The sequence below is a fragment of the Cervus elaphus genome, chromosome 4, assembly GCF_910594005.1.
Source record: "Cervus elaphus chromosome 4, mCerEla1.1, whole genome shotgun sequence".
In the NCBI taxonomy this organism is placed as follows: Eukaryota; Metazoa; Chordata; class Mammalia; order Artiodactyla; family Cervidae; genus Cervus; species Cervus elaphus.
In genome coordinates, this window is record NC_057818.1 from 40,180,419 (window position 1) to 40,197,136 (window position 16,718).

Sequence of the window (16,718 nt, forward strand, 5' to 3'; positions counted from 1 at the left end):
CCATGAAGACTTGCTAATAAGCAGTGGATTAGCCAGCAGACACGCATAAGGGGAGAATGGAGAGACCCTCCTGTGAAAAGACCCACAGGAGCTGGCGGGAGGGAGTTGGTCTGACTGCATATATTTAAGAACCAGACATGAGAGTCACAATGGACTAGCTCCAGTCACCTTACCTTTTCAATCTGTTGAACACCCCCCAAAAGGCTTTAGTGGTCAGTAGTGCCAGGCTGGCACCAGGAGGAACAAGGTACCTGCCATTAAGGGGCTGGGGTGTGATTTGGAGTCACGCCAGGCCATGAAGGGCAGTCTGACACTTGCACAAATGAGCCAGTGCGATCCAGCTCAGATACTGCTTTGGAGCAATCCTCCATTCTCCTCTAAGTTCTTGCTGAGGTTCCAGCCTTGGTTGGTCTAGAACAGTGGTTCTTAGGTGGGGACAATTCTGCATCCCCTGAAGGGGATATTAGCAGTGTCTGGAGACACTTTTGATTGTCACAGTTTGGAGGGGTGCTACCAGGATCTCATGGGTAGAGGCCAGGGATGCTGCTAATCATCCTACAATGTCCAGAACAGCCCCTCATGATAAAGAGTCGTATACCCCAAATATCAGTAGTGCTCAGGCTGAGAAACTCTAGTCTTGAATAAAGGCACTGGAAACCCCCTAGGCATCCAATCTTGAGTCATGACCCCTCTTAGCATATTAGGTAGGATATGGACTCTTCCCTGGGAAAAAATAATGTTTATAGACACACAAAACTTTGCAGTTTCGGGGGCATTTATCAACCTATGGTACCCATGAACACCCCTCAATTCCAGATACCCAAAGATAGTGAGGTAAGGTGCCCTTTTTAGGTATATCAATTTTTAAAATCCTTCCAAATAAAAGAAAAACTCTAAGGGTCAAGATGAGAGATGTCAGGCTGCTGATGGCATGCATGCCCTGGGACAGATAATGCTCAAAGCCGTGGTCAGGATGACAGGAAATTCCAAGCTATGGGAGAGGGGATGGCTTACCATGCCAGAGCCTTTTCTTGCTTTCTCCAATTCTTGGAAAAAGTTTTCTAACTCTTTACCTTCAATATATCCATTTCCTGCAAAGATAGCAAATAAAAAAAAAAAAAGCAATGAATCTCCAAGCTAAATAGTAAGATTTACAGTGGGTGGGGTGGGGAGGTCGGGGGCTTCATGGAGAACTTGTTCTCACTGGTCATCAAGCAGGTGTCTGGGCCAACCCTGGACTGTTAGGGATGCGGGTCCTGTCCTCCAGGCATTTGCAACCATAGAAATCCAGGATTAATAACGGTGTTATCTTTGGAGTATACGTTTAGTAGTCAGAAAACACTGGGAGGGGCCAGCGTCAGGACCACTCCGGCAGAGGGAGCAGGGGCTGGCAGCTGTCCATCCGTAGCCAGCTGGGAAAGCAGCAGGAGCTGGAGCTCTAACGGGACAACAGGTCATCAGCCTCAAGGTTTGTGGGCAGATGGCAAGCCCTGGTCACCAGGGTGGATTGGGTCAGAGGCAGAACTTGAGTCTTTGGTGTACTCAAGTTGGAGGCTATACTGAATTGAAGATTGTCCACCTGGAACTCAGAATGTGACCTTATTTGGAAACAGTGTCTTTGCATACGTAATTAGTTAAGATGAGATCATACTAGCGACCAGGACTAGATCATCCAGTGACTGGTGTCCTTAAAAGAAGTCCATGTGAAGACACAGAGAGATACTCAGGAAAGGAGGCCACGTGAAGAGAGGCAGAGATCAGAGTGGTATATCTCCAAACTAAGGGGTGCTGTGGGTTGTTAGCCACTACCAGAAGCCAGGAGAGGGACATGGAACATGTTACCCCTCAGAGCCTGGAACCGACCCTGCCTACACCTTGATTTTGGGCTTTGAGCCTCCAGAACTGTCAGAGAAGAGATTTCTGCTGTTTTAAGCCACCCAGTTTGTTGTACTTTGTTATGGCAGCTCCAGGAAACTGATGCAGAGGGAAGAGTGGAAGGAGAAAGGCAGGGTGTCTATCCCATGGGATGGGGGCACCCGATGTTTTAAAAAGCTCCCCAAGTGATTTTCATGCCTATAGCAAGATTTGGAAACCACTGGCTAAAGGTCAAGTTCCAAATCTGAACTAAAGCAGTTGAGGAAGTTTCTCATAGAGAGTATTCAACTTGAAAAGGAAAGGGAGGTGGTAGCTTGTGTCAAGGGCCTACGGAATTACAAACTAAACAAAGAGAATAAAGAAGACATATTTACCCTGGCCTTGGTGGGGGCTTTTGGGAGGGTGGAGGGAGATGTCAGGGTGGGCGTGTATGTTCTTCCCAGCCTCCCCTCCAGTGCCCCATGATAATAAGTAACCTTACTGGCTCCCTCTAGTAGGAAAAATGCCACAATATGGAGAGTGTATGGAGGGCTTCATGTGAGATAAATTATGTATTTTTATCTACAGGGAAAAGATAGATTGTAACTGCGGGGGCGGGTAGTGTGGGCGGGGGGAGGGGCGGGTAGTGCGGGGGCGGGGGGGTGGGGAAGATTTGAGTTCCCTTTTTCCCTTAGGCTAGAGTGGTTATCTTTCTTCTAGGATGTTCTGCAAAGCTTCTTAGGAGAGCTGGAATTTCAGGAGTGAGTGCCTACTGCCAGCGAGGCCGGCTGGAGTGGGGCAGCGGAAAGGGGACGGGGCGAAGGGCTTTCTGGACAAAAAGGCAGTACCCAGTGGACAGTGACTCTGAGTTGGAGGAACCAGTACTTTTTGTCTCCCTGGGTCGCTCCCTGCCGTGATCTGGCTGTTCTTATGTTTCTCAGGCAGGAAGCTGAGCTCACCTCTGGGTCCAGGAGAAGCCCGAGGCTGAGGCTGGAGCGGGGTGGTGGTGTATATGGAGCTTGCACAGTGAGCGTGCACTGGGGTTCAATGTGGCAGAGGCCTCAGAGGTGGGCTGGCCCAGGGCTGGATGGACCTGTGAGTCTGCCTGTGAGTCTGTTTCGTGAGTGTACTAGGAGGAGGCTGAAGTAACTGTGGGGCTGCTTGGACAGCGCGGGCGGGAAGGCCTCGCTGAGAAACCCCAGCTACTGGCAGAGGCAGGAGGGGGCCGGGAGCCAGCCAGCGCCCCAGTGGAAGGAAACTCCTCCTTGAGTCTGACTTGTGCAGCCTGGGTGGCAGGGGGCTGCATGACCCCTCTTGCCACCAGCACCTCATTCTGAGCAGAGGGACAGAAATGTGGTTCAGTTCCACAGCCTTTGTGTTTTTTTAAACTGAATAACAAGTTCAGCATTGTGGGAACTATAGCCAAGTTTAGATATAGGCCTGTTCCCCAAGAGCATTTAATGGTCTCCTGGGGTGAGGGAGCCACACAAGAACAGAGGTATCTACCAGTTGAAGGCAGAGGGTGAGGAGCAGAGGTTAGGTAGGCTGCAGAGGGCAGATGAGGCATCTTCCATCATCGGGGTGGGGGCACGGGGAAGGACGTCCGCTATCCTGGCTTCCCTCAGAGCGACTCCCTGCCCATCAGGCAGGAGGCACCGGTTATCCAAGGCGGGAGGAGGGGACAGGTTGGCCTACCAGCTTCCAGGGAGGACTTCAACACTAGGCAGGGGATTTGCTTTTCCTATGACCATCTTATATGGGGATGGGCTGGCTGGCCACCCCACAGATCTCGTGGATTGGCATTGATAAGGATGTGGTTAACACAACAACCATCCCTTCTAATCTCCATATCAGGCCACACCCTGTGAACATTAGGGAGGGGGCTGGGTGGAGCCAGGGACCCTGCCTCCTTCCTCATTCTAGCTGTGGCTACCATTCTTCACCAGCACCCTACCTCGGTTTCCCCAAATTTTGAAGTGAGTCAGCACTTCTTTACAGTTAATCTGACCACAGACACTTGGAAAACCTTGACTGAAGAATGCCCTGCCCACAGTGGAAAGGGGTTTGTTTCTCACTGACCTTTGTGTATACAGATTTTCTGAGAGTTGAACGGGTAAGAGGAGCCTGAGTAAGAGCTCTAAGTCCATCACCATTTCTGTGACTGTTCACGTGATGTTGAGCCAGTCAGTCTCTCTGAACTCTTGATCTTTCTTGATCTCTAAAACTGCTGTAACTGTTTATGCTCAAAACTACTTATGCTTTTTTTTTAAACTTTATAGAGTCATTGTGACACCCATACAACACAAAGCTGTGACAGCATCCTGGAAAACGTAAAATCTCACATAACTTAAAAGCATCATTTTATACTCAGTGCTCTTAAGGTCTTCCAACCAATCCATGGCTATACATCCTTTGGCCCAAAGAGTTGCAGCATTACTGCTCAGCTTCAGAATCCTGGTTCTCAGCCCAGGCTAGGTATTAGAATCACCAGAGAGCTATTAAACCAGCACCATTGCCTGGACCCCACTCCCAGAGCTCCTGATTTAATGGGGTGGGGGTGTCTTGTTGGCATGTTTTCAAAGCTCTCTGGGCAATTGTGAGGTGCAGTCAGGATTAAGGACTGCTTTAGAGTGGCCTGTCTCAAATGTTAAGGTATGTAAGGATTACCCGGGGAATGTTAGAATGGAAGTTCTAATTGGCAGATCTGGAGTATGAGAGCCTGACGTCCAAGTGTGGTCTGTGGAATGGGGGCACTGGAATCACGTGAGCCTGTTAGAAATGCAGAATCCCAGGCCCCACCCCAGACCTGCTGATCAGAATCTGCATTTTAACAACATCGGAGCGCGAACATTTGAGAACCACTGCTTTTGAATGTGAGCTCTTCTCCCTAGAGAGGCCATGCCTTTGGGTGAGGTTCAGGCCTTTGGTTCACCTTTGAAGTTGAGGTGGAGGGCTGGCGTGAACCCCGAGGTGGTAGACCAGGGTTTCATTTTAAGGCGCCTCTTTTGACAAGAGTGGCCTAGACCAGCACTATTCAGAGAGTGATCAGGGCCTGATGATGTCAGTATCACCTGGGAGCTTATTAGACATGCAGATTTCTAACCAACCCCAGACTGGCTGAATCAGGATTGTTGGCAGTGAGGCCCGAAAATGTGCTCTTGAACCAGCCCTCCTGTATGCTCCGGTTTGAGAAGCATGGACCTGGGGCCGTGGCGGTGAGTGCTCACCAATCTGCATTTTTCTGTGTTCGTTCTGTTTAAGGAAATCAAGGAGGGCAGTTAGGCAGTTTCAAGTTAGCTGTCCAAGAAAGCATCCAGAAGGCCATGCCTCCTGGCTCCCTGTCAGGAGCTCAAATTTATGAAAGGGCAAATAACCCTCTACCCTCAGCCCCGGTTTTCTTTGGGACACATCTCACCCTTTGTGGCAGGAAATGGGCTTTCTCTGGCTCTGCCCCAGTATTAATAATATGCCTTTGCACGGTGTACACCATTTAAAGAGCTCTCCAATTCCTGTCCCATCTGGTCTTCAGGACCCTGCCAGGTAAGCAGACGGGTGCTGTGGACCTCATGTTAGAGAGAGGGGGTTTGAGGGGAAAGAGACTGAACCACAGCTTACAGCCTGTTTTCCTTTGACTTGCTCCAGGGATGACCTCTGTCCATATCTCTGTTTTGTTTTGGTTTCTCCCTTTGTCAGTCTTACACAGACAGACAGAAAGACACAGACACACGTCTCCCAGAGGCTCCTGGGGGAAGAACCCAGTATGCACAGCTTCTGGGTGAATATTCCGACACTTGACTTTATCTGTGTTTCTGCGCTGAGCTGCTTCTGGAACACTAGCTCTGGAGTCGGGTCCCCCGAACCTGTGGACATCTGGCAGCCTAATGCTGGGCCAGCTCCCAGGGGTGGAGGCCAGAAGGATGGGACAGATTGGGCGAGAGAGGAGGGGAGGCAGAGGGCCCAGCTGGGACTGGCTGGGCAGAGGTGGGGTCTGATGCAATCTGCCAGGACAGCTCCGTGGGTCAGAGCTGGAGAGGCTCCGTTCTTGAAGAGCCGCTCCCCTGCTCTATTAATTCTGGCTCCCTGGGTACTAGAAGAGATTTCCCCGAGAGGTCTCCTTAGCCCTGGAAACCTCCCCCAGGGGCTCAGCTACTGAAACGACTCAAGTCTAGAGGGAGATAAACAAGGCGAGCAGGGCAGGGATGCGGGATCGCTGATGGCTGCCCTGGTGAGGCGGGGCAGGCTGAAGTGTCTTGTTTGTGCAAACGTCCCCATAGCTGCCTCCCTGGGGAGCCCCAGCTCTTCTCAGACACAGCTGCCTCCCCACTCGGCTGGCACCATCACCCTGGGAGAGGTTGGGCCACAGGGCACGAGTCCACGCAAAGGGCATCCTGTGCGGGGCTGGCACGCTGTGGACATCCACACCAAAGGGCGCTGTAGGCAAAACAAATGGGGGACTTGGGGGTGAAAGCAGAGGTGGGGTGGGGGCCTTATTCTTGGGGCTTGCCCAGGTGGGGCAGGACACTGCTCCCAAAGAACCTCAAATCCCGACCTCAGGCACAAATGGGACACGTGGACCCCACAGAGAGATGCCGACAGGGTTAAAAGAAAGCCACCCTCAGACAGGGCTGGCTCCCTGCTGGTATCAGGCCCCTCTGACTTAATGTTCCAAGAAGCAGTCATTTTTATAAACCCTACGATCAGCTCGTGAACAGCACAGTCGTGTGGCACAGTAGCAGCCGTCGTGTTTGTGTAAGCGCCTAGGGACAGGATACTCTGGAACCCTTTCTGGGCAAGTCTTTTTTTCCCTTTTATCGAGTTTGACTGGAGTATAGTTGCTTTACATTGTTGTATTACCTTCTGCTGTGCGGCAAAGTGCATCAGTTACACATACATCCACCCGTTTTTAGATTTCCTTCCCACTGAGGTGACCGCAGAGCATTGGGTAAAATCCCCTGTGATCGACAGTAGGTTCTCATTAGTTATTTCTTCTATACACTGTGCTGTGTTTAGTTGCTCAGCCGTGTCCCACTCTTTGTGACCCCATGGACTCTAGCCTGCCAGGCTCCTCTGTCCGTGGGGATTCTCCAGGCAAGAACATTGGAGGGGGTTGCCATGCTCTCCTCAAGGGGATCTTCCCAACCCAGGGATAGAACCTAGGTCTCCTGCAATGCAGGCAGATTCTTTACCATCTAAGCCACCTGGGAAGCCCTATTTTATGCACAGAGGTCTTCTTTTCAGTATTTCAAAAGCCTTCTTCATTGAGAATCCCAGTGCAAGCTGCCCAGGCCTCTCTCCGCCTCTGAGAGGCACTGCTCTTCAGCTTTCCTCAGCTCCCCCATCAGGGACACACGCGCATCGGTGACCGAGAGCTGGCCTGGCCACTCTCCGGCCGGCCGGCCAGTGTTCCCCGTAGGGGGTGGGCTGGGAGGATGCTTCTGTTATTACCCCTGTGGAGAGAGGCGAGAAGACCGGGCAGGGCCTTCCTTAGTTCTTGGTGGTCCTCCCTGTCAGCAATTTTCAGTCCTTGTGGCCACACCATATGGAACAAGGCTCAGGCCCTGTGCAAGGCTTTGAGAGCCTCCCGCATCACCAGGGCCATCTGGAGGCAGACAGAGGCCTAGAAAACTCTGGGCAGAGGCCCGCACCTGGAGAGAGAGATGTATTTCTTTTGGGGGGCAGTGCCCATAAAATTATTTTCTCCTTGACTCTTTTTATTATTTTGCTAATTATACAAGAAACACAGGCTCTTGTAAAACACTATAGAAATTAACATCAAAAGTTAAAGAAAATGCCTTTTCCTTTGACATCATCTGCTCTGCAGAGAAGACCACTGTTGTTATGTTCATTCTAATATTTTCCATCATACTTGTTTCATTAATAGTAAAAATGGGCTCATACTATAATAGTGTCATGCTGCAATTTAAAAAAAAAATGTCGGTAATACATCTTGGATGTTTTTCCATGTCAGTATAAAAGCCCCATCTCAGTCCCATAGGTTGTATAATATTCCACTGTATAGATTAGAGGATTTATTTTCCTCTTCCCTAGGGAAGCACATTCTTTCTCAAAAGTTCAGTATCCCAAAGAACTTGGTAATAGACCCCTGTGTTCATATAGCTTTATGCATATGCATGAGTATATCCTTGTAGGATGCTCCTTGGGATGAGTGGGATTCCCTGCGTTGACCTGTGAATGTCTGTTGGCCTCTGGGAGAGAAAGCATCCCCACACTTGCATCAGCTTCCAAAGAGTAGCAAAGGCCAAGGGCAGATCTTGGCTCCTCACAGACCCCCTCCTGATGGTCAGCAGAATAGGAGCCTGGTGGCAGGGTGGTCAGAACCACAGACAGGCCAGCATCAGCTTGGAACTGGGCATCTCTCTGAAGCCTGAATCTTGCACAGTGAGAAAGGTTCTGACAAAGAAGTGACCAGGAAACAACAGTTTCTGGACTCAGGCATGTAGGGCATGTAAAGGTTGCTTGGCTGCTGTCTTCTTTACCTCTGCCTCTGAGAGATGACACCCGAACCCTTCCAAGTGCATGACCTTGGTTGGCCACTGAGGAGGAGTGGGGAGGGGGACTAGGAGAGGATTCCTGCGATGTGGTATTGTGAAAAGCATGGTGCCTCTTTGAGTCCCAGTTTCCCCTCCTCCAGACACCTGCTCCTTCCTTTCTCCACCACAAGGCTGATGATAGTCTTAAAGATACTCTCTTTGTGCAAAGTCACCAGGATGATGGCTTTTCCTCCTTGTTAGAAATGGGCCGAGTTAGGGTTAGATCCCTTGCCTCGTCCTCACTCTCCTCAGAGTCCAGCTTCTCCTCCGGACTCCTGGTCTCTGTTTACTAGAGTCCAGCAGGGGCGGGTCAATGCTCCCTAGTGGCTGGGACTAATTGGGCTCCAGTGAGCTCACTCCAGGGACCTGGTGAGCTGAGTCTTCCCAGAGGTCTTTAACTCTGAGTGGCAGGAGAGTCGGGAAGAACCCCAAGATAAAAACAGAAGCCAGAGTTATTAAGAGGAGGCCCGAGGAAAGCTCACTGGCAGCCTTGACAGTTCAGGAGGGGACAGATAGCGAAGATCCAGAGCAAGGTGACCCACAGGATAATTCTGGGTCCTTTAGGGGAATTTCAGTTTGGCTGTAGCATCATTTTCTACCATCTCTGGCATTTTAATCTCCTGTGCCTTCCTTCTCTGTGAGGTCCATGGTCCCCCCTTGGAACTTCCCCGAAGCAGTGATCAGAGAGGGCGATGGGATGCCAAGTGGGTCAACGAACCAGGACGCAATCTAGCTCCCTTTCATGGAGGAGCAGAAGGGAGCCAGAGGCACAATGGTTTGGGAGTCTTTAATGACTCTTTGGCCTCATGCTAGCTTAACTATGCTCAGCCATGCGAAGGACCCCTTTCTAGTATTAAAGGAACTGCCTATCGCCTCCAAGGCTGGGTCAGGGGCTCTTCTGTGAGTGAATGGCAGGGGAAGCAGATGTCCAGAAATCAGAGTGGGGATATAAGCACTGGCCAGGGGCCACTTTGCTGCATGACCTTAGAAAAGTCACACTTCATGTCTGTTCCCTCATCTGCATGAGGAGAGTCATGATCTGCCCAGAGCCTCTCTGTGTGGAGCTCAAGAAGGTGTGATTGTGTTTTGAAAAGTACACAGTCTCAGACAAGTGTGAGGGTTTGCCTGATTATCGAAAGTGCTATTGGTTGTCCCTGTGAGAACAGGGGGAGAGGAGAACTGTGGAGTCCTCTGTTTATAGCTGACTCATCTGGCAGGAGGCCGGTGGTATAACCTTGGCCACTTGGTAACTTTCCTTGAATCATGCAAGTCTCCGGTGCAGATAAACTGGCAGGAGAAGCCTAAGGGACTGTCATGTCACCTGGAATATGAGACAGTCTTCTCATAGCCCTTGCCGCCGAGGGAGTTTTATGGCACCAGCCATGGACTGGAGACACAACCCCTCCTTAGCCCCATTTTACAGATTTAACAATCTACCCTCCTCCTCCAGTAATTCATAGGCAGATCACACGGCCTCTCACCCGCAGATTTCTTGTTGGCTCCCAGGGAATAGAACTTCACTCATCATCATACCCATTAACCCCTGCCTCTCTACAGCACTCTGGTGCAAGGTACCTGTTTAGCCACCTTTCCATCCACCCTGCTGGGGCAAGAAAGGGAAGGGAGAAGAATGGAGACACCCTCCACCTGATCCTCCTTCTGGTTCCCACCCCCTTTGCTCTCAGTCCCAGGATAAACACCCTGGACCACCATCCTGCCAGTGGTGTGAGATACCAGAACATTTCAGATGCCCACCCCAGGCAGGACTTCTGAGAAGGAAACAGGATCACTTAAGTTGGGGTGGGGGTGGGGGTTGGGGTGGTGGTTTAGTCGCTACGTCGTGTCTGATTCTTGCAACCCCATGGACTGTAGCCCGTCAGGCTCCTCTGCCCATGAGAGTCTCCCGGCGAGAATACTGGAGTGGGTTGCCATTTCCTTCTCCAGGGGAGTGATAGAGAAAAAAGTCTCTAGTGATATCTGAAGCCTCTAAAAGGGGACCTCCCTTTATGCCTGAGTCAGACCATCCTAGACCCTTGGAATCCCTAGAGCCAACTTCCAAAGGTCATTCAGTCCAGCCCTTGGTTTTTGGTTAGTCAGTATCAAGACCACACAGACCAGAGAGTCAGTCACTGAGGCATTTAAGATGGTGCCTCCCCTGACCCAGAGAAGGAAGGAGTCACCCAAAGCACCCAGGAATAGCACCCTGAAAGAACACGTCAGGCTGGCACCCCAAGCTTGCCCCCCACCACACCCACTGCTGCTGTGAGTGGGACCTGCATGCCGGTGAGGGATGGAAAATGGCAGAGGAAGCCCAGGGGATGCTCACTGCCTGGCTGTCCTCTCCATTCCTCCTCATACCAAACAGGCTGGGGAGGCCAAGGGTGTCCCTTCAGTAGCCCCTAGCTTGCCCCAGCCCTCTGGACACCTACTTGGCTAACCTGGTATTCAACAAAAGGGGAACTTGGGGGAAGAAATGAGTGGGCTTCTGAGACCTGTGGCTGCAGCCTCTGAAGGCAGGCTGTTACCTTGAAGGGGAAGGTGGGGGAAGATAAAATGGCAGGGGGAGTCTCGGGGAGCCTTGCCAGCACCCCGTCCTGTCTGGGAAAGCCCCAACTTGCCCAGAATGAGGCTGCAAAAGCCGGTGGGCTCTGTCAGGGGAGAAAAGTTCCTGACAGTTGTTACTGGGCAGCGACGTGTCTTCAGGACCCCGACCTCGGCAGGTTCTGCGGCCAAAACATGCCCTGGGCGCAATCTAACACCTGCCCACATCATCACTGACCCCTTCCCTCCACTGCCGGTACCTGGGGGCGAGCGGGCACACAAATTGGAGCTTTACTGACCGTCTGCATCGAAGTGCTTCCAGATCTCCAGGAACTGGGTCGCCGTCAGCTCGGCCAGGTGCAGGTAAGGTGGCTGCTGCTGTGGGCCAGCCATGGCGAGCCGCTCAGAGACCTCAGGCAGCACCGCGCTCTCCCTGCGCGCCGGCTCCGCTCCGGCACTCGCCAGGTCTTGCGCGCCACGCTGCCTTTATATACAATCCAGAGGCTGCGCCCGCGCCCCGCAGCCAGCAGAGGGCGCGCGCGCTCAGAGAATCGGCCTGTGTCTCAGCGGGGCGGCGGCCGCCAAGGGGTTCTGCAGGGGTTTTCTGGGTGGGGATGCCTGTCTGTGCTGAGACCACTCTGGACCTGGACAGGGAGAAGGCTCTCAAGTGCAAAGGAGAGGTTGCCTTTGCCTCCCCTCTCCCTCTCTCTGATCATCTTGAGAATAGCCACCACCTATCCTCACTAGCAGCGGCAATAATAAATAACTGTAGTAACAACACCACCACCAGCAGTAGTAATAATAAAAGTTTGACAGATCTTTAGCCCTGGCACTTCGGACTTCTCTAGGACTTTGGCATGCGTTGTCTCGTCTGACCCGTCAGCAGCAGGAGGACCAGGGACCGCTTTCCTGATGGCGGGACTTGCTTCAAATGACTCGCCCTTCCCAGCTTTCTTTCCTTGCTATCATGGTCCCTTAATGGCCGAAGCTTGGGGAAAAGCCCAGGTTCTCTAGGCTTTACTGGGGTTGGCTGGAATCAGCGACCCCCAGGGAGGGTCCAGCGACCCCCAGGGAGCGGAGGAGGGGCTTCCATTGATTGCCTTCACCTGGGTACCTCCCTTCACCTTCTGATGCCCGCTAGCCCCTGGGACAGGCCCTTGTCCATGAACTAGATCCTCCTGTCCCAGGTCTTAGCCAACGCCCACCTATGCGCATCATGGGAATTTGCTGAGGCTGGTGGGCCCAGAGGGTCCCACACTGACCTAGGAATGATCTGAAAATGCAGGTCTCAGAGATGAAGGCAGCTGCTGAGGGTACAGCCCGAGAATATTGACAGGTCTCCCCAGCTGGGAACTGGGCTCCCTCCCATTCTCCCGGGGGCCTGAGCCTGGGGGGCTGCCCTGTCCTTGTGGACCATCACCCCCAGAGTGGCAGCTTGTCCCCACCTTTCTCGCCTCTCCCGCTGAGTGACTGAGAAATGAATTGATGCTCATTAGCATGTGCTAATGAGTGTTAGCTGAACTGCCTTTTGAAGGGAGAGCAGAGGACGGGAGGTGAGAAGGAAAAGCAGGTCACCAGGGGAGAGAGGAGCATTGGGAGGAGCCCGCGGGGCAGTCTGCCCCTTAGGGGGTGGGATGAGCCCTGAGTGAGCCTGAAAGAGGCAACACAATGAAGATTCCAAAACCACTTGTTTTGTTTTTTTTGCCTAGCACAAAAGTGTTTCGAGTTACTTGCAGGAACAGAGTAAGAGAGAGAAGTTGTCATAAAAAGCCAGCTTTCCAGGCCTGTATGCACCCTCTGCCCCCATGCTGTCTGGTGAAGGGCTGAGGAATTCACCAAAGCTGCTGGGTCTAGGGAGGTAGGATTGTTCAAAGGTTAAGAGCAGGCACTCTATAATCAGGCTGCTTGGATCTGAACCCCAGAATAAGCTGTGTGACCTTGGGCAAATTACGTAACCTATCTGTGCTTCAGTTATTCTCTTTTAAAACATGGGGATGTGGGTATCTACCTCGCAAGAATTGTTTCAAGGATTAAATGAGCTCACACTCCAGCTGCCCTTTGTGGAGACGGATATCAGAGGCAGTTGGCTTGGCAAGAAATTTCTTGGCCAGCATCCCTCCCTGAGGGGGCTCATAGCTTCTAGAGAGGCTGACACCAGAGTGAGACGGAGGAAATGCTGAACCAGACTCTTAACGTGACACTGTGCTGCTGGCCCCTTTCGGCTCTGCCACTGTCATCTGGGCTCCTCGGCTCACCTCCTGTGCCCTCCCCTGGCCCAGACAGGGACGAGAGATCTCATCTCCGGTTCTCTAAAGAGCCAAACCAAGTACATCTTTGCTGCTTTGGTCTTCCTGGTGAGAAAGAGAGTGGAACTCATGCTTCCTACTTTTCAGAACTGCTGAGATGGGGGAAGATGTTGGCCTGACTAGGAGAGGTCCTGAGTATGACTGCAGCGTTCCACAGTGGCCTCCAAACGCAGCGTTGGGACAGCCCTGTGTTGTTCATTTTCGTGCATGCTTGGAGTCTCTTTCTGGGAGGCACATCCCTCACTCCCAGATACACGCCCCGGAGGGGTGGCAGAGCCCAAGCGAGTCCCTTTGTCCCCAAGCTGAGTCCGCAGAAACAGTCACGTTTAGTAGTTACAAGTCCCTGCTCTGGGATTGGAGAGATGTGGGTGCAAAACCTACTTTGAGACCTGTGCTCGGTCGTGCCTGACTCTGTGATCCCATGAACTGTAGCCCACCAGGCTTCTCTGTCCATGGAGTTTTCCAGGCAAGAATACTGGAGTGGGTTTCCATTTCCTCCTCCAGGAGATCTTAGCTATTTAACCTCCATTACAGCTATTTAACCTCCATTACAGCTGTTTACCCTCTCTGGTCCTTAGTAGAAATACAAGTCATAATAATACTGGTGGTGCAAAGTTAGTGTAAGGTCTAAAAATGATGTACTCAAGGAGTTAGTTAGCAAGAATCCTAGCAGCAATAAATGCTTACTTAAAAAGTAAACTCAATCGTATCCGACTCTTTGCGACCCCATGGTCTGTAGCCTACCAGGCTCCTCCCTCCATGGGATTCTCCAGGCAAGAGTACTGGAGTGGGTTGCCATTTCCTTCTCCAGGGGATCGTCCCAACTCAGGGATCAAACTGGGGTCTCCCACATTCCAGGCAGACGCTTTAACCTCTGAGCCACCAGGGAAGCCCACTACTTAAAAAGTAGATATTATTATTAATATAGAATGTTAGGAATTTTTTCTTGTTGTTCTGAAATAGTAGCACACAAGGGGCTGAGGACCCCACTTGCAAAGGTCCTCCCCCCGAGCCAGGCATCTTGTGTTCTGTCTGCTGGGCTGCCCTCTGCTTCCAACCAAAGCCATGGGCTGTGAAAGGAGAAGCTGCCTGGGGGAGAGGGAGGAACCTTAGTCTTCTGGGAGTGCAGCATGGGTGGTTTCTCTGAAGCCACACTCTGTTGAGGAGACTCTAGAAAACTTCTCCAGGTCAGGAGGGGTGCCTTCTGTAAGGGGACACTGGCAGGCCCTCCTGTTCCCTGAGCAGAATTCTGGAGTCTGCACATGAAGACAGAACTGGTGCTTTTGTCTGACTTAGAGCTGTCTGAAGGCTCAGGCTGTCCTGTCCTGGGCCCGGAAGGAAGATGGGAGTGATCACACCCTACCCCGTTTCTGTTCTCTGCAGCCCCTGGAGGTCACTGTGGTTTCTGGGAAAGGTGCATGGAGTTGAAAAGGAGGAGCAGAAGCCAGATACTCCTGGTTGATTCTTGGTGTTGAAGGAAGCTAGGGTAGAGCGGAAAACAGCTCCAATAAACCCTTCATTCTACTGTGCAAGGGGCCCTCAAACTCCCTAGAGACCAGCCCACTGTTCCTGCAACCCAAGGTGACCAGAGAGCTAAGATCTCCTCCTGGCCCTGGGCCCCCTACTCACTGAGGGAGGCGACATCTGCAAGCCAGCCCACCCCTCCTCTCCATGATCAGCCCCTACCCAAGACTCTCAGGTCTCTCATCCAGTTTGCAATGGGGGAGGAGGAGAGCTTTGAATAAGAGCGAGACTGGAGTTTTAAGCTGGACCTGGCCAAGTTTAAATACCTGAACGTGAAAAGAAGGGCATGGATCCAGAAATTACTCAGGAATAAGACAGAGATTCAATGAGCATATTTGAAATCAGTGACTATAGAAACAAAATTATTTTTATGTTTTTATCTAAATTGAGTCTTGTGATTATTTTTGGGCATCTGAATTTCTGCTACTCTTCCAGAATCTCCCCACACGATTTATAACGATGACGATGAGGACCACAAGGATACCTTGAGATGACTTTAAAAAGAGGGCTTTACTGTGTCTTACTTGGTTAAGTCTTCACAGCTATCTTATCAATGCAAGAATTGGGCCCATTTTAAAGATAAGGAAACCAAAGCTCAGAGAGATTAACACCCAACCATGACCTGGCAGGAGTGGGATATCGGGAACACTCTGGCTTCTCTGGTATATGGAGACCTTGTGGACCAGGTGCCAAGGCCCTGATGTGCTTAGTCAGTCATGTCTGACTCCTTGCAAACCCCATGGACTGTAGCCTGCCAGGCTCCTCTGTCCTTGGGATTTCCCAGGCAAGAATACTGGAGTGGGTTACCATTTCCTTCTCCAGGGGATCTGTCTGACCCAGGGATTGACCCCATGTCTCTTGTGTCTCCTGCACTGCACACGGATTCTTTATCTGCTGAGCCTTCTGGGAAGCCACTGGGGAAGACAGTACGTACAAAATACTTCCCATTTTCTGACCTCCGGAGCTGCAGGGCGCCTCCTAGTGGCAAGGAACCTTGCCATGTCTGCTGTTCCTAAGATGCCCAGGCGCTCAGCTGATGGTTGCTTCCTCCTTCTCCAGAAGGGGCAAGCTGGGTACATCCTCCCTTTTGCACCCCCAGGCCACCAGCTGCATCGTGAGTGCTCCAGTCCAGTACCAAAGATTGGAAAGAAGTCTTGCCCTCTGCCTCACACCCCAGACTTGCACCCCCAAGAAGGGAGGGAGGCCTGCTGACTGAAATGGTGAGATGCAGGAGAACAGATGACAAACGGCGTTCCAGACAGTATCCACTCGGCCGAGGTAATTGGCAGAGCTGCTCAGAGCACCTGGTGTTATTTTGGAGAACATCAAAGGAAAAAATCAGAAACCCTGTTTGGTTCTTCCTCTGCCTGGAAATATTTCTTCCAGATATTACCTCTTTGGTCTTTATAATGGTTAGGCCTGGCTACTGGGGTGCCCGAGAGCTGGCCTTGCTTCCCAGAAATAAGGATGAAAGGGATGCAGGAGCCCAGCAGTTTCCATGGAAACGGATCAGGTGGAGGGAGAAAAGAGTCCAGAGGAACCCAGAGGTGGGAGCAGGACTTTTGAGTAAATTTGGTCTGAAGCCAGAGAATCTGTGGACAAAATACTGCCCTCTAAACCAAGGATTTGGGTCACCAGGATAGCAATATGAAGTGGAATGACAGTAGCTGGGGCTGTTGAGTGACACCCTCCCCCAACAGGCAGGGACACAGAAGAGGCTGAGAGCTCTGGCTCCAAGATCCCCCAGGCCCCTTTTAGCTCTTGGTTTTGCTGCTAATCAGCAGCTCTGGCACGTGATGGCCATGTGCCCCTGGGCAAGGCTTCTAACCTCTCTGCACTTTCCTTTCCTCATTGGTAAAATAAGGATAATTCTAATAACTTCCTCATTGACCTTTCTGAACATTAAGAGTTGGAATGCACGTAAAGAGTGATGTAGGGCCTG

The 16,718-nt window shown here is 51.6% G+C and overlaps 1 protein-coding gene across 1 annotated transcript in view; it reads right to left on the reverse strand.

The window, feature by feature from the left end:
* Positions 1-11,400, reverse strand: part of CALB2 (calbindin 2) — a 28,068-nt gene extending 16,668 nt beyond the window's left edge. The window contains exons 1-2 of the mRNA XM_043899022.1: positions 11,246-11,400; positions 1,015-1,091 (exon numbers count right to left, since the gene is read on the reverse strand). Coding sequence (XP_043754957.1) covers positions 1,015-1,091; positions 11,246-11,339 — 171 coding nt within the window. The 5' untranslated portion in view covers positions 11,340-11,400. The remainder of the gene's footprint in view (positions 1-1,014; positions 1,092-11,245) is intronic.
* Between the last annotated feature and the right edge of the window lie 5,318 nt (positions 11,401-16,718).